At 43.4% G+C, this 23,581-nt stretch overlaps 2 protein-coding genes across 3 annotated transcripts; both read right to left on the bottom strand.

Annotated features, from left to right (window-relative positions):
- Positions 1-3,404: 3,404 nt before the first annotated feature.
- mob3a (MOB kinase activator 3A) lies at positions 3,405-6,769 on the bottom strand. 2 transcript variants are annotated; one of them, XM_083671191.1, is made up of 4 exons: positions 6,607-6,769; positions 5,274-5,818; positions 4,420-4,622; positions 3,405-3,810 (listed from the first exon to the last, which is right to left on the bottom strand). In XM_083671191.1, the coding sequence occupies exons 2-4, from the start codon at positions 5,689-5,691 to the stop codon at positions 3,781-3,783; spliced, it is 651 nt and encodes a 216-aa protein (XP_083527317.1). In that variant the 5' UTR covers positions 5,692-5,818; positions 6,607-6,769; the 3' UTR covers positions 3,405-3,780. The 2 variants fall into 2 exon arrangements, with proteins under 2 accessions (XP_083527317.1, XP_083527316.1); XM_083671190.1 differs by having other exon boundaries at positions 5,274-5,822.
- A 259-nt stretch (positions 6,770-7,028) lies between these two features.
- Positions 7,029-18,506, bottom strand: zap70 (zeta chain of T cell receptor associated protein kinase 70). The gene is made up of 13 exons (XM_083671046.1): positions 18,368-18,506; positions 11,918-12,421; positions 11,489-11,649; positions 11,117-11,255; positions 10,902-10,983; positions 10,736-10,758; positions 10,497-10,536; positions 10,025-10,232; positions 9,246-9,452; positions 8,699-8,891; positions 8,422-8,562; positions 8,068-8,180; positions 7,029-7,598 (listed from the first exon to the last, which is right to left on the bottom strand). Exons 2-13 carry the CDS (start codon positions 12,314-12,316, stop codon positions 7,481-7,483), a joined length of 1,824 nt encoding a protein of 607 aa, XP_083527172.1. The 5' UTR covers positions 12,317-12,421; positions 18,368-18,506; the 3' UTR covers positions 7,029-7,480.
- Between the last annotated feature and the right edge of the window lie 5,075 nt (positions 18,507-23,581).

The following is a 23,581-nucleotide window of genomic DNA, read 5'->3' on the forward strand; positions in this document are numbered from 1 at the left end:
AATCAATAACAACTCATTCAGGGGGAGTACCCCTTTTCAGTGTGGGGGGGGGGGGGGGGGGGGGCGCTATTCCTGGATGGAAACGGATTGGCTCAGTCCAGGAGGTATGGTGGTGTTGATGATGGTAATGATGGTATTCATGGCACTCATACACAGAGCATGTTTCTCAAATACTTTCAGGACTGCATTGTATGGGGTTTGTTCATTCATCCACCGCCATTGTGTAGCATAGCATAGTGATGGAATACAGCCAGCATACTTACCATACATTACCTATCGGCTATCACTGTACATAATTAACGTTTTTTAGGTGTTATTGCTAGGGACAACAAGTAAACATTTGAACTACGTAGAAATGCATACATAGCCTACAGAGAGTGGGGTAGTGAATTAGTAAAAAAAAAAAAAAAAAAAAATGAGCATGGAATTGTGATGACAGTAACACATGTGTGTGTGTGTGTGTGTGTGTGTACTGTATACACATGTCGATGTGTGTGTATGTGTTGTGTGTGTGTGTTTCTGTGTGTCTGTGTGTGTGCCCGCGTGTGCATGTGTCTGCGTGTGGGTGTGCACGCGCGTGCGTGTGTGCATACATACTTGTGTGTGTATATTACTGTACACCGGAGATTCAAGCATGCTGCAGCTAACAGTTCTGTTTTGTTGCATCATAGCTGCTTAGAGTCAGCCCTCCAGGGTCACATGGGGAAGACTTACAGACACTTGTTCATTCCTGAAAGACTTCCAGGAATGGAGTTCCTAGAAGAGGGAAAAAAACACCTGTTTGAAGGAAATAAAAATGAAAACTTTCAAGCAAAATAAGAGGCATGGAAGATTGCTAATAATGATGTTTTTAAAAGCACCTCTCCAAGTCTCAAGGACACTTATACAGACTGAACTGCAATCAGAATCGGACTACAAGACAGAGAATATGGATTACTGTAGAGGGCTACAATCACTGAATGTCCAAAATAATGACACGCCTAGATTAGTTTGATGACATTAGTTTGAAGGATTTTGCAACTGTTTTGCATAGTTTGGCAGTACTCTATAAACTGTTTTATTTGTTCACTTTGTGCTCTGCCTATGTTACATAACTATGGAACACTAATTTTGTGAACATTTGAACTCTTTCTCTGAATCTAATTTGAGTTTGTACTTTATACCAACACAGGGGATTTGAAGACACTTAGATGGAATGTATTCAAGTGTACTTCAGGACTGCAGCAGTATTCACTAAAGCTTTCACCCACATTGAGGGTTAGCCTAGATCAACAATTCTCAGCAGGCAACCTTTACTGACATATTCATATTTCAGCTTAAACTGATGTGGAAATCACAAGGCCAATAAGATAGGCCTACAATGTTTCCTATTGCAGATGTCTCACAATTGTAGTAATTACCATGTTATAATGTCTTGACACTGTAGTTACTGTACAATACAGTTCATAGTTTAGTTAAGCGTGTACTGTAACTGAATAAACCAATTACCTTATTTGACCCCATACACAGTAGTGTATATATTTTACAATATTAGAAATGCTAAATATTTGATGAAGGATAGCATGAGAATAACACAATATATAGTAATTAGCCAACTGAATGGACACTTTGTGGTGAGATAACACAGACGGAGAGAACCAAACATGAGGAAATTGTCTTGCAAGTCATGAAACCGTTAGGGTGTGTACTCATAGCCTAATATTAATTGAGTCACATAAACAGGCAAAACCAATTCCAACGTGTAAAAAAAACAAAAAACAATCACACGTGCATTGAAAACAATACAAGGACAAAGATATTGCAAGAACTCTGTCGGAGTTGGGTAAGCTTCTGTCCGATTGGTGCAGCTGAAATTCCCCCCCGAGGTCCCGCCCGCCACAGTACAGTTGAAGCTCCGCCTTTCATACCGTTCTGTTTATTACGAGAACTCTCCAGCCTGGTCTAGAACATTCCACTGAAGTAAAAACAACCAGGGGTGAGAGAAGAGCCAAACCATCTCCTGCGCGTCTCACACGTAGCACACACACACTGCAGAGCAGTTCGGGGAGTTCGAGAGGAAATGACTTGTATGAGGTTACACCGACAGACAGTCACCGTCCACTCATCTTCCTCTCGTTGTTATGAACTGCTGTATCATGCCAAGGGGCTTTCAGCTGCAATAATAGGCAGTTACATTTAAACCAATACTTGTATCTATTTTGTCGTAAATTAAAAGGCACTGCAAACTTCTATTGTTTCCAGTAAAACAGCCAATTTGGTTTCCAGGAAGACCCACTTTTCCAAGAATGTGAATGATGTAACTGAATGCTGTTTTTGGTAATCAAGACAAATGTGGTGTTTATAGGATTGCATCCTTAACAATATTAGACAAATGACGGTTTCATTTGCACTGTCTTAGACAATTAATGTTCTATCACCATACAGGGAATAGTTTATGGATGAAATTCAGTTCTGCCTTAAAAAACCTGCCATGCAACTGTTCATTACGAATGATCATTGACAGTAAGTCCATCCCATATATGTGTGCCCAAGCCTATTTGGAAAAGCCCAATCAGTTCCTGCTTAGCTGGTAAAATTATACTGGACAGGACCCAATAACAAGAACAAGTCTTTGTTTTCATCATACACTTCAGTCCAGACGGTTTCTTGCATTATCGTCTTAGTCAAGTCATTAACCTGAATCATCACGCATCACATGCGCAACTGTACATTTCCCCTTCATTGGCACCGGATGTGTTGGATCTGAAGTTGAAGTCGTAATGTCAGTCTTGGGCTGAAAAGATTTCCTGATTGATGCAATAGAAACTGCCCAAACTAACAAACCAGATATGCATGTTTGTGCTCCATATGCCACCTGGTGGACAGAATTTGAACCTTCCATATGCCACCTGGTGGACACAATTTTAATTGTCCACTTTTGACCTCTGACGTTAGAGTGCCCTGCTACTGATCTAGCTAGCATATTTCCATTGACTAAATATAATACTCAACCAAGATACTGGTTTTAAAGGTGTATTTAGGAGGGAGAATGCATCACAAATAACAGTATCAAGTGTGGATAAATATTGTAAATAAGAAAATATATTGTGAATATAATCAAACTTGAAGAGAATATACACTTTTCTCTCTAAGTGAATGGACAGGCAATGATGATGACTTCCTAGCCACATACTGGTTAAGAAACAGTTCAGTACCAATAGCTTCAACAAATGAGGAGAGAGCCATGTAAATTAAATTCAGGTCATCACGTACTAGTTACAGTATATATCAAGTGACACCTGTTGAATTGCCTATCAAATCATTAATTAACAAGTATTGCTGTCTTAATTTCACTTGACAACCCATACATTGCATGGCCTACAGCGCTTGACATAGGCCACCACACAGCGACACATACAACAGAGTGTAAGAGCACATTTAATGTCTTGACCTACTAACAATCCTAGATATGTACAATCATACATATTCATTTTAGATAAGAGCAGGACAACAACAAAATTACAGGAATGATTCAGCTTCAAATTTAAAAAAAAAACTAAACAAACATCAACAAATAGCTCTTAATACTGTGCTCTGATAAAATGCTCCAAAACATTAAAAAGGAAGAGAATGCCTTACAAGGTTCCTGGTTAAACCTACATGGTTAAAATAGATTACAGTACTTGTTTATAAAAATAAAGACTCTTTTAAGATTTGGTTCTCTCTTTCGGTCTTCTATCTGGACGGAACTCTGGGTCTTCTGCGGCGTGGGGAATGCGTCAGGTGGTCAGTGGTGGCCCCTTAGTGGCACATCCGTGATGTCATCTCTTTCTGTAGAAAGAGACATAAGCCACAACTCGTATTTCAGACACGATATCACGGAAAAAGAAAACACACACGCCGCTGTACTTGCTTGCTATTTTGGGAGGTTGTAAATACAGACATAACAACGTGAACTAGAAAATACAGTACAGTGGTCCTTGTGATCAGCGATCTCAATTTGCAATGTTAGAAGCCATGGATTCATGTTTTGGAAGAGAGAGAAAATGACAAATACATTCGACTTATATGTGTCACTGTGTGCTCTTAGCAAGAGGCCACGCCATTTATGCGTTTAGACATTTCAACAGAGCAGATACTACAGATATACAGTACCAGTCAAAAGTTTGGACACACCTTCTCATTCAATGGTTTTTCTTTATTTTTATTATTTTCGACATTGTAGATTACTATTGAAGACATCAAAACTATGAAGGAACACATGGAATTATGTGGTAAACAAAAAAGTGTTAAACAAACCAGAATATGTTTTATATTTTAGATTCTTCAAAGTAGCCACCTTTTTTGCCTTGAGGACAGCTTTGCGCACTCTTGGCAAGGTGTGTCCAACCTTTTGACCTGTACTGTGTCCCCCCCCTCTGTTCTCTCTGTCTCACTCACCAGTGGCTCCAGCTCCTTGTGGTCTGTGAGGTTGAACTCGACTACAAAGTAATAGAAATGCTTGTAGCAGGTGTTGACGTGGGCCTCGGCCCCCATCTGGCTCACACGATCAAAGTGGTGGATGTAGACGTGGACAAACACACGGAACAGGCGGGACAAAATCTTCTTCGCTACCTGCATGAAGGTCTTAGGAAAGGGAGTACCTGAAACAGTCAAACAAACAATGAGGAAGATTCAACTGTATTCTCTCATACATTGCATTGGCTGTGTAGAAACAAAAACAGTCGTCATTTTCCCAAATCGTTGTCTCTGTGGTTGGCGCTACGGTGCTTGTTACCTCGGGTGCAAATACCATCGATTTGAACACATTCTGTTTGTTTTACGCACAGTAAGCGATGTTATCCCTCTGTGTACTACGGGGTCTTTGCCTGTATCGCTCCAAGGAGATATGTGTCTGAGAATGCTGAAAAGACCACCTCATGGGCAGGGCCCAGGGATATGGTTTTCCTTCCTCCGATAGATTCATTTAGCAGTCTTTCCTCTCAAACTAATCTGATCATTTTGAAAGAATCCATTCCTGAGGACATATGCCATGTCTATTTATACCCTACTGTTGATGGTGTGACCCATTTCTAAAGCCATCGCTTGGATGTTTCTACAGGCTAGTCAGAGGCTATGCTATTCATGGTGGTGGGGGGGTGGGGGGGGGATGGAAGGTTAAGAATTTCTAGGTCATTATCAGCATTGGATAAACTGATGGAAATGTTGCAGTTAACACTGGAGAACTCCTAAAGTGTGCATGTATGCCCTTTTTAAAAATCAATAGAATCATTATCATTATTCTTTACACTCACCGACATTGGTGGGGAAGATGTGCTCGTTGTTGATCTGTACTTCGATCCAGTCCATCAGCAGGCTCATGTATTTGGGGGCCGGGACGGCCGTGGGCCTCTTGTACTTGTGCTCATCTTGCCAGCGGTACTCGTACTTGGGCCCTCCGGACATGACGGGGCAGGACTGGTCGGTGCAGGAGTCGCTGATGGTGCCATAGATGAGGTTGATGCGGTTGAAGAAGTCCACCACGTGCACGGCCACCCAGTCGTTGAGGTCCTCTCCGTGGGGCAGCTGGACGGCCTGCTTCAGGTCCAGGCCTGCGTTCAGGGACGCCTGGGCCTTCTTGTGCAGCTCGAAACGCTGAGTCCCGGGCTCAAACTTGCGCTTCGGCCGGAATGTCCTATCTTTGTTGAAGACTTGTTTCAGGGCCATGGACATTGTTGCATGTGGCAGCTTGTTTACGTTTTGGATAACTATTTACTTGATCAATGATAACAATGAGGGGATATACAAACAACAGTGGAGCTGTTACTATGGGCTGGTATTATTTGTCCTGCAGCTGTTTCTGGCTGAGAGAGAGGGAGAGAGAGAGAGAGAGAGAGGGAGAGAGAGAGAGAGACCATGAGTGTCAAGTATGGGGACACACTTCAATATATTTGTTGCACATTTTAATAATCAAACCAATTAAATCTGAATTACAGATTAGCCCTATTGATTGGTAAACATACATAATACGTATGACTGTGTGTTGGCCAGCATATATGTCAACTGCTAGAGTTGTATAAACCTGGTCACTCTTCAAATACACCTATGACGGCTGTAAGACACGTCGCTCAGGCGTCAAACGAACGGCCTCGGTTCCAATGCGATGACAATGTAGTTACACTTGTATGTAGCACAGAATGGCAGGCGGCGGGGTGCCACTTCCTATTCTGCATGCATGCATTATGGCCGCGAGTAAACTGAGAAATGATAGGATGCTGTCATGTCAATGGCTACCACGAATTCGTGAAATGACTGTAGACAAGTAGACATGTAGCCTACAGTAGCGGCTATTATTTCGAGTGAAACTTAGGCCGACGCAGCTAGCTCTCTCATTTATGCCTCATGATGCTAGGCTTGCTTGAACGAGGAGGGACGGAGACTTCTGAGTTTATTCATGACGTGAAACATATGGAGAACGATCGCACTTGTTGCTTTCTGATTGATGCTAATCATTTAGTAAATTATCGGCTGGACTTTCAAAGTATGACTTCACGTCGGATTTTTGCAATAGAGATACAGCGCTTCACGAGCTAACGGTGACGAAATGATCTCCCAACCACTTTCCCCGAACTTAGATACCACACTTACTTGTTCCGCTTACTGTTCCTTTACTTGCAGTGTTTCCTTCTATCAAGATGCTTTCCTATTCCTCTTGTAAATGTATAACATTGGCTACATTATGATACATGTAAAGTAATTACGAACACTGTACAAACTGTATACTTTATTAGGAAACTAAAACACCAGGCTCCTCCCTACCAAACAAGAGACCACTTCCTTTGATAGTACGTCACGGTACCGCCCGAGGAGCCGCAGACTTCTCTTTTGTAGCCTACTGTAGCTTATAACAAGTTTATAACAATTGACTTTATATTATATTAGGTTCTATGTTGACTTTGTACTGTATGGTGCTGTCGATTGGGGTGGGAGACCATGATGGGATGATGAGGATGATGATGACGATGATGATGAGGATGATGTTTGCAATAAATACACCACATTCTGTTATGTCTTTATTAAATGAAATATCAGAGCTGAACCACATGAATACATTAGGTCAATGTAAAGAGACCTGATTCACACCAAATATATATACTTTTTTCCTTCGTTGCAGTACAAGAGAAACTTCATCATTGCTGCGTAATCGGTGTCCTAACACTTTAAAGAAAATCCACTTGCTTTCAAAATCAGCCTTTTTTTTTCAGCATTTTCTTCAAACCATTCAAAACAACTGATGACGCACTCCTGAGCGACCATTACAAAAAGAGCATCCTCACAGGAATGACACATTGGTCCAAATAACAAACTCACATACAAAATGTCATAAGGCTTGTTTAGCTGCAACAGCACTGTAGCTGAAGCTGTCCGTGCACAGAGTTCATGAGAAGCTCTTTGTCTCTGTTGATGTCTCTGTGAAAGAATGCATTGTGCGCTGGGGGGACAGAGTGTCTCTTGTCCCCGTCTACTTGAGAGGCTCGGCAGCGTCTGCCTTCCCCTCAGGCTGCGGTTTGTTGGACACTGAGTAATGAAAAGTTCGCATGCTCTCCTCCACCTTCTTGAAGCCTGGTCGGTCCTCGTGTCTGGAGGGAGAAAGGGAGGTCAGATACATGCATGTGTTAGGAATCGATTCTTTAAATGGAAGCAGGACGGCCTCGGTCTAGTTGATTGGGGAAAGTGTGGTGTAGAATGGTACTGGTCTTGGCTGTTTTTCTGATCCAGTTGAGTAAACGATGTGTAAGATGTGAGATACTGTAACTCTACAGTAAGCGAAACCAAAGCAGTGTCCCTTATGCAAGCCATTGTGCTCTCTGATGAAGACTTTATCATGATATCAATATTGGGGTAATATAACATTCACTTCCCGAGATCAACTGTTTGCAACACCCTAACCCAGTTCTCCGTGGCTCAACGCTTAGGTCGTGGGTTCGATTCCCGCTGGGACCATATATACCGAAAAAACGTATGCACTCACTGCAATGTAAGTCAGTTTGGATAAAAGCGTCAGCTAAAAGGCATATATATAATATTATCAGGTTGTAAGGTTCTCACTTGAATGTCCAGCACTCTTTCATGAGTGAGTACATTCTCTCTGGACACCCGGCAGGACATTCCATGCGGTTCCCGATGGTGATGAAGTTGATCACCTCCGGCCCTTTCATCTTCTGCTCGTCGTTGGGACAGAGACATTGAATGACTTATTTGGGAGGTTTCACAGACACAGATTGAGTCTACTCTTGGACAAGACAGCAGATTCTCCATTGTACACAGTCTTTAGCTTTAGGCTTAAAATCTGGGACCAGGAAACAGATAATAGATAATACACAAAAACAACTCCTGTAGCGACCGTAAACTGTTATCCTTACCATTCTTAAAGTCCTTGAGCTATAGAAAAACATACTGTACCTTGTATGGTTTTCCTCCGTAAGAAAAGGCCTCCCACATGGTGACGCCAAAGCTCCAGACATCACTCTTGCTGGAGAACTTGTGGAAGTTCATGCATTCTGGAGCATACCACTTTAAGGGCCATTTTCCTGCCGTACGAGCCTATATGCAGAAACACGCACACACGTACGCACGCACGCACACACACACACACGCACACAAAAGATAACATTTCATGATATAACAAAGATCGACATCACACGACACAAATCAGTAAGATTGACTCCCCTGGCCCTACCTTGTAGTAGTTGTCATCAGCACCCAAAGCCTTGGACAGACCGAAGTCACTGATCTTGGCATACTGCCGGTTGACCAGCAGGACGTTGCGAGCCGCCAGGTCCCTGTGGACAAAGTTCTTCTCCTCCAAGTACATCATTCCCATGGACACCTGGTGCATTAGGTTCACTATGTCCTCCATTGAGATCTGGTCCCTGAGAGACAGGAACAGGAACAGGCACTCAGAAACATATGAACTGACTGATATGTTTGTGAACTATGTATTTCAATTTGAATTAATTTAATTTAATTTAAATGAACCGAATCGCCCCTGTCTGATACTGCTTGTTGTAATGAAAAAATCGTCATAAAAAATTGTTGTTGTTAAATTCCGTGAAAAGACCCAACCAGTCACCTTTCTTAGCACACAATAGACAACCTGAGTCTTCCGATCAACGGCACCCCAGTAACCCCCTACACACTCAGTAACCCCCTACACACTCAGTAACCCCCTACACACTCAGCGTAACTCAGTGATGGATGCATTGCTATGAGATTATTGTAAGTACTTTTTGGAGGAGAGGAACTTGTTGAGGGGACCAGCAGAGGCCATCTCCATCACCAGCATCAGGCACTCGGCCTGACACAGGCCCAGCATGCGTACGATGTAGGGGTGACTCAGCTTGTGCATGATCTCCGCCTCCCTCATCATCTCATCCTTCACCAGCTTGTCATTCTCACTCTTCAGCACCTTTATCGCCACGTCAATCTGCTCACTGGAACAACAGACAACAGACACTACCACTATGAATGTGCCAAATGACCGTTGAACCTGTCAGATAAATAACCGGTCATACATACGTAAATTGAATTAACATTGTAGTGTGTTCTTCATCTCTGTGACATACAGTACCAGTCAAAAGTTTGGACACAAACTTGCCAAAGGTGTGCAAAGCTGTAGTCAAAGCAAAAGGTGGCTACTTTGAAGAATCTAAAATATAAAACATATTCTGGTTTGTTTAACACTTTTTTGTTTACTACATAATTCCATTTGTGTTCCTTCATAGTTTTGATGTCTTCAATATTAATCTACAATGTAGAAAATAATAAAAAATAAAGAAAAACCATTGAATGAGAAGGTGTGTCCAAACTTTTGACTGGTACTGTATACCGTATCTCTGTAAATGTGGTAGAAATGGATAACAATGTAAATCAATCAATCAATCAATCAATCAATCAATCAATCAATCAATCCATGGGCAGCACCATCAATCTGATTGATTGATTGATTGATTGATTGATAACAATGTCGATATAAACGACAAAAACAAAATCCCCTTCCTCTCACTTATTTTTCTTGAAGACTCCTTTCTTGACACAGCCAAAGTTGCCAGAGCCCAGCTCCACCTCATCCATAATCAAGTCGGTCCTAACAATGTAACAGTCCTTCAGGTCGTTGGGGTTATGGTAAGGGTTGGCAAACTCGCTGCAGTCCATGGGCAGAGTCTCACGGTCTGTGGGCGCGGTGCTCGCTCCCTTGGAGGCCCCCAAAGGAACTGAAATAACAGGTGGAACCACAGGGACATGTTCAAAGTCAGTAGTTCACCAACAACAGAACATTGGTTATTGTACCGGTATTTATCAATGTGTGAGGCATGATGAGTGACAGGTTAACAACATCAGTTATTGTCATTTGCTCTAATCATGAATATGATAGGACTGCCTTGAAACTTATCAGACAGTGTGCGTGTGTTCTGGTGTAATTTGTTGGAGAAGGACAAAAGCTTGTGGAATAATCAGTTGCACAGTCGAAGACTAACCTCCAGGGGCCGGTGTGTACCCATTTCCTCGAAGCTTCCTCTGAATAAAAGAGGCAACAGATCTGAGTCAATGAAAATGGGCAGACAAAATCTACCATACACAGCAGAGTGATGTTGTGTGTGTGTGTGTGTGCGATGTGTGTGTGTGTGTGTGTGTGTGTGTGTGTGTGTGTGTGTGTGTGTGTGTGTGTGTGTGTGTGTGTGTGTGTGTGTGTGTGTGTTCTTGATAGCTTACTTACCGCTGAAGGGACAACTGGAGTCTCTGGAAAGGGACAGAAATAAGACAGAAATAAGACAGAAATAAATAAAGATAATTGCATGACCAATTTTCCACACTTTCAAAATGTATACATAAAATATGAACATGATGACTATTTTAAGAAAATGGTATGTTGGTTCCAGTACGTTTAGCGGTGTTGCGGTTGACACATGGTTCCCTGAGAACTGTCACCAACCCATCAGGCTTCATCTTCAGATACTCAACCAGCTGGTCAGAGAGAGAGAGAGAGAGAGAGAGAGAGAGAGACAGAGAGAGAGAGAGAGAGAGAGAGAGAGATTATGTGTAGGCCTATGTAACCTACAGTTCAACGAATTGAAGGACACAGGGGAGCCTACAGTACCTGCCACACAGTGTCAAACTTGGTTCCCTCTGGCATGGAGAACTTCCCTGATTTGTCATGTAAGATCTGGTAGTGGTACACCGTTTTTCCGTACACCATTGAGAGGGCAAAGGTGCCGGACTCTTCCCTGTCTCTCACTCTGAGGAATGAAAACATCAAACTGCCGCTGTGAGTGTTGGGGGACGAATTTGGATGGAGTTGGACTACATGCACTTGGAGCCCATTCCTAACTGTGGACGTACACTTCACGCGTAGCACTTCATGCATTGATGTCAATGGGAGGTTTGTGTACATTGATGTCAGTGGGAGGTTTGTGTAAAATGTGAGTAAAGTGCGCTGATGTTAGGATTGAACCCTTGCCGATTGACTCACAGGAACTTGCCGTCTGGCTGTGCGCCAGAGTATAGCCGCCTCTCGCCCTCCTGGCGGGGGATTTTACCGTGGTACCACGGCATCTTCTCATGGGCCGTGGTGGCGATCAGCTTCTCCAGCTGTGGAGCCTGGCTGATAATGGCCTGCTCCATGGCCTCTCCCTGAACACGCACACACACACACACACACGCACACACACACACACACACACACACACACACACACACACACACACACACACACACACACACACACACACACACAGGGTATCAGAGACAGTGCATGTGTGTGTGTGTGTGCGTGTGTGTGTGTGTGCGTGTCTGTGTGTGTGTTTGTGTGTTTATGTGCGTTTGTGTGTGTGTGCGTGTGTGTGTGCGTGTGCGTGTGTGACCTCAGACCCGGTGGCCTCCTTCTCAGGTAGCCCCTCACCTCCAGGTTCCAGGTCTGGCGTACATACTCCCTCAGCATGTTGTGCTTCAGGCTGTCGAACACCCCCATCCGTATGGCCGTGTCCGGGGGCCGCAGGCAGGGCTTCCTCAGGACGCACGCCAGGCCGTCGGAGTCCTTGCTGTAGAACTCACACAGCTCCGCGGGCCCACAGTGGGGCTTGCCCCCCACGATGCAGTAGGTGCCGTTCAGCTGCTTCTCCACGGAGTAGTGGTGGAACTCCAGGCTCCAGACCACCGAGAGCACGTAGCCCCCCAGGCTGCGCAGACACTGGCGCAGGAGGAAGAGTCCGTCGGCCATGCCCGCCAGCTTCAGGTGCTCCTCGGCCTCCGAGCGACTGATGCTACCGTAGAAGAAAGGCAGCTCGGACGCGGCGTCCATCACGGTTGTCGGGTCTTATTTAAGCAGGGCAGAAGGAGGCGGCTGTGGCTCCACTCAGGGGGAACAGTCGGGGGAACAATCACTCAAGGGGTCCTGCCTGCAGATCTGAGAAGAGAGAGTTGTTTTTGTAACACTTAAAGGTAGACATGATGGCGCGTTCAGTGGCGTAGCACACTAAGGCGCATACCGTATCATCGCAAGGTCCCTGGTTTGATTCCGGCCATCGACATATCCTGCATGTCATCCCTCCTCTGTCTCACCCACCCATCCTTCCTGTCAATCTCTACTATCTATATCCCAATAAAGCAGAAATGCACTAAAAATATATATAAAAAAAAAAAAGGCAGACATGATGTCATGCCAGGAAGTCACAACTAGAGATGTTTGGAGGAAGTAAAGAAGTGAACAACGTCTTCTCTTGTTTATTGATCGTCTCCGTTTTGGAACTATCTCTGGTAGCGTCACCCCGCTCTTTTCCCACTGACGTCGACCTTTAACCTAAGGTTGCTCTTTTACCTGTACCTCTACACTGTAATTACTGTTGTAACCATTTTATATATAATATATATACACTCACCGAACACTTTGTAAGGAACACCTTCTCATGGTGGAGGTGGTGTAATGGTGTGGGGAATGTTTTCTTGGCACACTTTGGGCCTGTTAATACCAATCAATCATCGCTTGAATGCCACAGCCTATTTGAGTGTTGTTGCTGACCATGTGCATCCCTTACCCATACTAAAGAATCTAAAATATAAAACATATTCTGGTTTGTTTAACACTTTTTTGTTTACTACATAATTCCATATGTGTTCCTTCATAGTTTTGATGTCTTCAATATTCATCTACAATTTAGAAAATAATAAAGATGAGAAGGTGTGTCCAAACTTTTGACTGGTACTGTATATATATATATATATATATATATATATATATATTTTTTTTTTTCTTTCTTTTTTTTTTCTTTTAGTAATATAACATCACATCATTATATAAGAACAGAGCAGTGCTCAGCCATCATCAGAACTCAGAGAACACTGAGGCCATATAGACCCATAAGAGTGAGGTGTGTGTGTGTGTGTGTGTGTGTGTGTGTGTGTGTGTGTGTGTGTGGTTGGGTTGTTGAGCATACACACACACACTCTGACGAGAACATGTCTCTCTGCAGCAGCGCAGACTCCAGCCACAACAGGAAGCATCAACCCGCCCCCACCCCTCATCTCTTCAGCTTGTCACTCTGCCGTTGAACAGGTGCTGTCTCTAGAATGTTCCCTGAGCTTTTCAACACGCTCACTGGCCAATTTCCATGAAGAAGATTGGGGGGAACAGATGAAGTTTATAAGAACATTAAAGATTACAGTAACAAACTATGTGAGGTGTATCCTTCATCACGGATCTGTTTGGTTTGACTTGCCAACATAATTCTGCTAACAGCCAACTTGTACTTCATACTGACAAATTTAAAGGAAGAAGAAAGTGTAGACTACACTACAGGCAGGGTGATTAACATCAACAGATATGTGTGGTTGGTATGACAACAAGTGGAAAATGCCTGTTGGTGGGCAAGACACAGATGAGTATGATAATTTTTAAACACACAAACACACACACACACACACACACACACATTTGTTTGTGAGTCATAGGTCAGAGAGTTTCCCTCTGGTTTGTTTTCGAGTTGCAACTGTCAATTTAAATCTTCAGCTTATCATGTGCTCCACAGTGCTGTCTTTCTGTCTATGGACACATATTCCTTCCCACCTCATACACACAGGCAATCTTTGATCTGTCTTAGGCCTGTGCTGCTTGAGGTGAGATACTGTATGTCAGCAAGTTGAAGGTACAGCAAGGAATGTATAACCGAGGCAGGTGAATATACTTAAAAGCGTACTGTGTTTCAACCACAGTTTCCTGGCCGTACCTACGACACAGCCACAATGTGCCACAACACACACACATCCCACCATGGTCTGAGATGATCAAACCTCCAGTCACCACAGTAAAGGGACACACAGTTGTACAGAGGGAGCTCGTGACAAGCCTCCAGGCGAACGATAGTGTCTATGTGACAGTAGTATCGACGTGTCATTTCTATTTTTTTTATTTTTCTGTTTTCTATTTCCATTTTGCATTTCTATTCATTTGAATGGTTAAAAGCAACTGGTTGAGTTTGCATTATGTGAACTGAACTTCAGCATAACCGAATAAATGAACAGCCTACTTGAGAATTGGCATGAAATTCAGTTCCCATGAAAATGGAGAGATGTTGAATATCAAAGCCAATCCATCAAAAAGAACGCATCGGGTCAACAAGAGAGTTGTTGACAAGGAACTTTCCTTTTCATTCTCTACTCTTTTCTGAATTTATGAGTGAACGCATCAACACAACCATAAATGTATCACCAAAAGCATTTCATCTGAGCATGTGCGGTTTGCTTTTGACCACCCCTGATTTTTCTCTGTCGTGTTGCTTTTTCTGCCCTGAACAGAAGAACTTAAAACCGAGATCAACTTCTGATAAGGGAATACCCCATGTCTTCATTAAAAAAAAACAATTCCTAAAGTAGCTTCTTACATTGCCTCCAAAAGAAAAACAAATCGACCAAGACAAAATCCCCTTAACATCCTATAGACCAACCCAGATGTTACTTCACCAACCATAGACTGACAGCGTGATGGATATTTAACCACATCAGTATTTTTCCCCAATACACTTTAAGAACATTACCCATACTGTTAATATTCAAACATTCCAGTCAAATGACTGTTTTCCCACAAGACATTAAGGCCACATCAGAACCAGCTGTGTACTCTCCCCTGGTAGGCTCCGGCATCCTCACTCCTAGGCCTTCGCCCGGAGGTTGACCTTTATAGCTGAGGAACCATCAGTATAATGGAGCCTCACAGGGATGGCAAAGCAGCAGGTTGACTGGCTGGACCGGCTGACCCTGAGAGGAGTCCTCCCCAGCTGGCACTGGGCTAAAGTGGACTGGAGTAACCTAGCAACCCTCCTGTGTGCTGACACACGGCTTGTTCCACTCAGGCCCAAGCGGTTGTGAGGTGAACAACCACTCTGACCCTAAAATGCACTGTGACTTTTATTCTTTTTCATGTCTTTTATGCTTTTTTAATTAAAAAAGAAAAAAAGGTATGCTTTTTCCTTTTTATCGATTTTATGTAAAGCACTTTAAGTTGCCTCTGTGTCTGAAATGTGCTATATGAATAAACTTGCCTTGCCTTGCCTTGAACAGTAGGAAAGCCCTGTTCTCTGCGGTGTGGACGAGAGGACAGAACGGGGAGCTCTTGGTTGGGATTTAATGCTTTGAAGGTATAGCATGTCGTTTTGTGCTTTGTGACAGTAAAAACGTCACGAAAACACGTGTTCTAATAGCAGCAAATGTGTGCACATCCACAAAATGTAAACAGTACGTAAAGGCCATTGCTTGGCCACGACACCAGATTTTAGAAAGCGTCTGGTCTGGACCAAAACAGCGCTCTCAAAAAAGAGCGTTCTTTGTCATGCAATCTCGTTCCTTGATCGCTACTGATTTATAACGCCATTCGTCACATCATTTTAAAGCTCCGATCTGCATACTGGACCTTTAAGACATCACATGACATCACTGCCCTTATGTCTCATCCTTCAGTTGAGAGCAGCTGACCTTTTGCTTGAATTTCCTATCTGGGCCTACACCATGTGACCACACAGTGGTCGGATCCAAAATGGTTGTCATTGGTATTCAAAAGATGTCCTTGTGGAAACTGTAGTCATCAGGAGTATGTGTTATGTAAGTTATGCAAATCAAAACATTCCTGGCTTAGTCATTAGACACACAATATCCAGTTATTTTTAGTCATTACTTTGGCTACAGGCTCTTATCACAACTTACAAAATCAGGAGAACATTTACAAAGGTATGCTAACCCAAACATTTCTAAATTTAAACATGGTTAAATTGCCGTAATCTGAAAAAAAGGATTAAAAAAAGAAAACGAACCTAGATAAACATTTAACATCAAGATAACAGGTACCGCCTCATGTTTCTTGGTATGCGTGTCAAATCAACCACACAAGGACTGCAAATATCAATGGTACAGGAAAAGGATGGGGGGGGCCTTAATAAGTGGTTGATCTACAAACTGCGTTTGAGGCCTAGACTGCTACCTTGAACACCAACGATATCAATAACATTGCGTACGTCAATGGAAACCTAATTCCGTGTGGCCCTCGTTCACATATTTTTCCGTTACGAGAAAGATGTGCTTACTTCATTAGGTTCCTGTTATCGCACAGCGCGGCTTACAGGATAGTTGACCAGCTGACCTGCCGGGTGTCTGACAGTGCCGCTCCTGAAGGACATATTTAGCCGGTCGAGCTGAAAGCTTGCACCAGTTCTCCTGGCAAATAAGCTTTGGTTGCTCCTGGTTTATGTAAATTAAAGAGTGCAGTGTGTGTGTGCGTGTGTGTGTGTGTGTGTGTGATTTTTCTTTTTTTAACTGAATCATTTAGTATCCCACCTTGTGGCTGATCCAGTATTATCATTGACCTTCATCACTACTGAAACGTTTCTTATAGCAACCCCAGGTGACATACACATCATATACTCATCACAGCTAATGATGTAGATGTTAGCACAACTGTAATGATCTGGCATAGGCCTACTCAATATGAATTGCCCTCTCAGGGTTCAGCCACAAATAGACACAGTTTAGCCTGGCAGGCTTAGCACCAGGGCCCAAGTCCAACAGGCTAATCAAGTTGTTGTCTGGAGCTTAGAGATAGCCCATAATAGGCTGTTGCAATGATAGAACCATTGCATTGGTTGTGGTAAACTGGAAAATATCACAGCAACATCAAGATTGGTTTGTTGCCTAAGTGGCTTATTCTTCTAACATGATATTGTGTTAATTTTATTAAATTGGCCAATAAGTCTCACTCTCAAACTGAATTTAGATCCTGTAATTTAAAAGTAAGTTTACTGGCAATAGTAAGTTTACTGGCAATAAATTGCACACATAGAACTCTTGGGTGTGTCAGATCTTACCCCTTTTGGCATTCTATTTCCATACACAATGAATGCAACTATTTATAAATATAATCTCTACTTTTGAAGCCACAGCTAGAATGTCTTTGCCGCCCTGCGGTGCAACCATTTTGCCTTTGTTACAACAATAACCGACACTACTAATAGAAACACATCAACCAATTTAAACACACATGTTCAACACTGGTTATAAGTGAAGAAACCGTAGGACAGATAGACAACCTTTAATATACTTAACTTGACTTACAGTAAATTCAGTTTGAATTTAAATTCAGTCAAAAAAGGATGAATCTGTTTTCCATTTTCAAAACACAGATGAAAAGTGCTGTTGCTACAATATGTTAATTTTCAGCTGTTGCCAGTAAAATGATTTGTAAAATGATTTAGTTGATTATAAACCGGCAGCATGAAAATGTATACTTGGAATTGAATGCTACTCATTCACCGACCTGTTCACAAAAACAATGCGTTTTACAAATAAGTGTTTTACAAATAAGTGTTTTACAAACCCCTCTAACTGACACTTTTAGGGTTTATTGTCTACAGGCCAAAACATATATGTAACTTACAGAGCATCAACTAAAACAGCAACTTACCAGTTGATTAAATAGCTTCGACACAAATGATTATCCGTAAGTACCTGAATTTCACCTGGTAAACTAGTAATACAAAAAACAAAAGCAGCTGTGCCATGAATCATGGCCCACAGAGTTGGGCCATGACTTCACACATATGACATCTTCTTGACTTTCCGCTTCAAAAATTGAAAAGAAAAATACTTGATATTTGGAATGAGATAGTGGCTGTACTTCTTAACCTACTCAAAAATGAAACTGCCATTACAATGCCATTTTCAAAAGAGTAAAACTTGAGTAGGCCGGCGCTGAATACATTTAGTTGCTTTTCTCCCAAGAGGACTTTGCATCTAAAGAGGTCATTCTCTACCTTTAATATTAGAAGCAAAGTAGCACTCCAACAACTATTTCCTTGAAATTAGAAGCACTCACCATTTACTATTTCACTGGAACTGAGGGGGGAGAAGACAGCTATGCAGGTTGCCCTCAGACAGAGAGAGAGAGAGAGAGAGAAAATGTGAGTTGTTCTGTTGATCTGTGGAGGTGACAGCAGAAGCCTCACTGCTGAGGGTGCAGGGAAACTATGTGGGTTGACTGAAGCAGCCCTGGAATCTTGAGAAAGTTACTAACCCACTTCCTCACCTAAGCTGAACAGTTTTTGAAGAGTTATCTTGTTCCCCGTGTCAAAGGTTAGGGTTAGAGAAACACAAGGACAGATGTTACATTGGTGAATGGTCGATGTTGATAATGGATGACTTAACAATGGTTGATAACGGATGACTTTCAAGACACATATTTAACTGTACCAATCCAATTCCTAAACCCTACATCTGTATCCCAACTCTGGGCCACCTGTGGACCACAGCTCCTCCATCTGTACAGCTAAGATTTTGGTGGTTAAATGAGATGTTCAGGGTGCAAAATTCAGCATTCAATATTCTCTTTTTATAGTCTATACACAGCACATGTAGGCTTCACAAGATGGTCTGAATAAATTACCGAAAATGTTTTACCACCAACCTTACAATTAATCTGAATACTACTGTTGGTCTCTGCCGCAACCAAGTCTATACCTCTAGGACTTGGCTACTAGTAGTCTGACCACTCGAGGCTACTGCTTAGAATAGAATTACATAATGGTTTGTTGGGTTACCTGGTAGACTACAATTATGGTAGTTGCAATTATAATGTAACTGAAAAGCAGAGTGATATATATTCAAATCCGCTGAGGACATTCATTTTTGGGAGTAGCTCCTCCACGCGTACAGACGCTGCTACTACCGTTTTCACTTCCTGTTCGAGTACGCACGCCGGCGCAGGCACCCACAGCGTCTCTGCGGCAGTGGGACCCGGGCTAGGACAGGAGAGGTCCACTCACCGTACGATCCGCAGACAGACAGAACTTTTCAAGGCAACTGACAAGTCCGGGAGGAGAGCAGGAGAAAGACATCGGAAGCCCTGAGCAGCAACCGTAGTGAGTTTGGACAGGTCGAAAAGGTATTGAATTCACTTATCATCAGCTTCTTTATTTATTTCACCGTTGGTTCGCACACTTTTCAGTAATGATAAGGACGTTGCACTCCGTACTAAGTTAAATCAATCTTTGCATGACTTCTTTAAACGCCTTTTATAATTTTACAGCTATCGTTTTGCACAACCAATCGAAAAAGTGCACGGAATCATATTAATCATATTTCTGTGTTATTGATCAACAGCAGTCTACTGCTCGGGAACCTTTACGCTCAATTATGAGTATATGCTCTGTGTCTTTTGAATGATAGGAATATTCTATTTTTAACGGAATGTGTGTCAATGAATCATTTCATTGAAGTTATAATGCAATGCTCACATTTTCCCCATTGATCTTATTGAAATTCGCACCGTTATTTCTCAAGCTCATCCCATAGGGTCTGCGCGGTAAAGTTGCCGGTGCCAGGCAGAGCCAGGGAGTCAGGCAGACAGGTAGTGGAGGATGGCACATGTATGCCCGTTCGTTCCAAGAGGGTTTCTGCCGGGTGCGGGAGCCATTGCCCCAGGCAAGAATTGCCCCAGGCAAGAGTTGGTTAGGGAAATCGAGGAGGCCAATACTAAGTCGTTTAGAGAACACATTGGTGGTGGACACAAAGATCTGATCTTGTGTTCATTGTTGTTCATTAATTCTCAAAACTGCAAGGCAGAACTTTGTGCCGCAGCGTTGAGGCTATTGTCTAACCGTCGTGAAAGCCCTTGCATCCCATGATGTTGACCATGGTATGTCTGGTCGGTGTTTGATCTGCAAGTGAGTCTATTCTGTTCTCTCTCAACTGACTGACGCTTTATTAGTTGGCCTGGTCAGCATTAACAAACCTGTGGTCTGCCTTACAGTCTGAGGGTGTGTGTAGTATGAGAAATATGACACCCAAGCTACCCAAGGCTCAAAGTGCCCTAGTTCTATACTCTCTGCAGTTGCTGACTGATCCAGTTCAAGTCAGCTCTCACAAAATATTGTTTTAGACTAGAGCTCATTTTCAGAGAGCGCATCCTTGGCTGTTGGACAGCCCCAACTTGTTTATGTTCCCACTTTTCATCTGGAGATTGTTTATTTGAGAAAAATTGAAAGAGGAATGCCTCCCCACGATAGAGAGAGTGTTTAGACTGAGGTCCCTCCTTCTACTCTCCGTATTATTTTTATCACCTCATCTGTTGTTTGTTGTGCCAAGCTTAATGTGGAGGAGTCGTGTGAATTGAGATTGCTTTTCTAAGGCACTTCTGAGAGCATGAACGCCGTCTGCGGGCACTTCAAAACAGCGAGCTGAGAGCTTTATAGATTTGGTGTTTATAAAAGATGCCACACTCCCCTGTAAGACGCAGAAATGCCCAAATCCTGATGAAGAGTCTTTGATCAGACAGGGAAAGACAGTTGGCTGGTCAGAACACATTGAGGAGGCCTGTTACCGTTCCTCTGAGCGGAGCTGGGGACACTTGGCATCTGTGTTCACGACAGACGCCTTACATTGAGCTGCAGTGTAGTCATATGGGATTGATTAGTGTGGCCTTTTCTGCTGGATGCTCCCTGGCAACACTTAAAGACAAGGGCAGTATAGATAGTCTGGAAAGACCTTCTTCTCGCTGCTTTCTAAGAGGCAAATAATGCAGGGCAGGGTGAATTATAACTTTGGCCCACCCTGAAATTCCCTCTCTTGCCTATCGCCTGTACAACGTCTCTCTCTCTGTTGTTCACAGATACCTCTTTCTCTTGCTGTCAGACTTCCCTGCTCTGACCACATTGTAATTGTTCTGTACGCAGTCCATTCCCACTTTCTGAATTAGCCACGGCCAGTGGTCAGAGGGACTCAACCAAGCAAAATAGTCATCAGTCACAGCAGATCGTATTGGCTGAATAACAAAACAGGGCTTTTTTATTTCATAAAAAAAAAACTACCAAGTCCACAGTAAACATGTTGTCCCCGACGAGTGATGTAGCCCCCCTCCTTGTGTGAAGTGGTGACAATGATTTCAGAATTTCAGTTGTGTACTATAGGCGCCCCCCCCCGTGGGCCGATCAGTGCCATTTTGTAAATGCCGGATCTCGATGGCAAGACGCGTGATTCACGCGTGATTGAAGTTTTGTCAAAATTGTCCCAGTGGTGTCTGATATATATCGCGTGTGACAGACAGATCTACTATCCCCTCCCCAATTTCATTGTGGGGGACAATGAAATAGCCGCAGGGAATATTGTACAAAACAGACCTTAAAAGACAAATGACAGTGGAATGATTGCCACTATCCACATTCAATGGCATTCTTGTTGTGAGCAGAGATGATTTAGTACTGAGTGTACAATACTGTCCTCAGTGTAGGGAGAGCTTGAGGACAGTTCATAAAGCTTTTAAGCAGCCTTGTTTAAAAACACCAAGGCAATCATAGGGGGTCCGATTATGTGGGCTTTGTTTAAATAAACAAGTTGAGAAAGAGTCGTAATGAAAACCATTTGATATCTAGCTGCAAGTCTAATAACCCCCACAATCAAACGAGACTCCGACAAGAAGTAATGAAAATAAAGGAGAGTTTGGCCAAGCAGGAAATGACTGAAAGAAGCCTGGAGGGAGGGGGTGGGGGGTGGGGGGTGAAGGGGTTTGGGGGGGCTGGGGCGATGGAGAGGAGAGAGAGAGAAAGAGGTGGGGGGGGGGGGGGCTTACAGTTTGCTCCACATTTGACGAAAGTAGGAACACAAAGACCCCTCAGTGTTTTAGGTCCTCGTACTGTACCTTGCTCCGGCCTGCTGCTTTCACAAACTCAAGGAAATGAGAGCCACATTAGACCTCCATCTCTCCCTCTCACTCACCTCGCTACGTCAGATAAATCTGGGGCTTGCAATGGGGGGGGGGGCGGGTGTGTGTGTGTGTGTGGACGGGACGGGACGGGACGGGACGGGACGGGACGGGACGGGACCGGACTGAAATTTGAATCCTCGCAGATAGAAAGTGAGATTGTGAGTGGAAGTATGAGTGTGACGAATGTAAGCTACTTCACATGAGCACATTTGGTGCGGCGTCAAAAAGTGACAACTTGTGTCACTGGTGCTTGAACATAAGGGTCAGTGTTCATTAGCTCGGTGTGTAGGAGGAGGCCAAGCCTCAGGCCAAGTCGTCCCTGGGAATGGATGGGAGCGTTGGTCTAGAACACTAGAGCACTTTCCAAAACAAAAATATTTCCTCTGAAAGCAGTCAGACAGAAGTGAATCTTAATCCAAGCATAGAGAAAGCTCAGTTCCTCTCGGAAGGTGCAGAAAGTGTCGTTTATTTCTGGTCTGGTCTTTTCTTCTTTCGCTCTCTTTTATAAAGACACAAACATGCACAGACGCATGCACACACACACACACGCACACACACACACACACACACACACACACACTCACTCACTCACACACGCACGCACGCACACACACAGTTACTCATAGCCGTGTGTTAGTATTCAAGAATGGCTATCCCAGCTGGACTAAACAGCACACTCTCTCCCGTCTCTTTTTCAGCCCCCTGGGCAACTTGTTCCCTCACTGTTGTCGCCAAATCGTTTCCCATCTGCTTCCGATTACCTTTGCCTGCAGTTGGTTTACCGCCAGCCATCTGGGCCAGTGTGGCGTTCTCTGCTCTCTGTTCTCTGCCCAGACGGCATTGAGCGAGGGATGGAAGGATGGAGGAGCGAAAGAGTGGAAGGGAGGGAGGGAGGGAGGGAGGAAGGAGGGAGGAAGTGTGGCTGGAGGAAAGGGTATCAGAGATTGTGTTTTGGACACATTGCCAAATAAGGCTGAATTATTATTTTGTATTTTTTTTAAAGTCACAATGTTCCTATACTGGTCCTGTAACTTAGATAGATCTCCTCATCCAGGTTTTGGCTCCTGTAGATCACAGTGTGATGGAGAACGTGGAGATCATCATTTACTCATTTACTAATAACCAATGTTGTTTTTATGAAGCCCATATTAATCTCCACACAAAGCCTGACTTGTGGCTAATGCCCTGGTCTGTTCTCCCTGTGAGTCTCCCTCTGCTGCCTGTGAGGTGGCAAGCAACAGAAGGCCCACAGTCAGCCAGGCCGTGGAAGCAACCCGCCGGCTCTCCCAAATTGGGTAATTTTCCTCCTGCAGCCACCGACATAACACCCAC

The sequence above is a fragment of the Argentina silus genome, assembly GCF_951799395.1.
Source record: "Argentina silus genome assembly, chromosome: 6".
Taxonomy (NCBI): domain Eukaryota; kingdom Metazoa; phylum Chordata; class Actinopteri; order Argentiniformes; family Argentinidae; genus Argentina; species Argentina silus.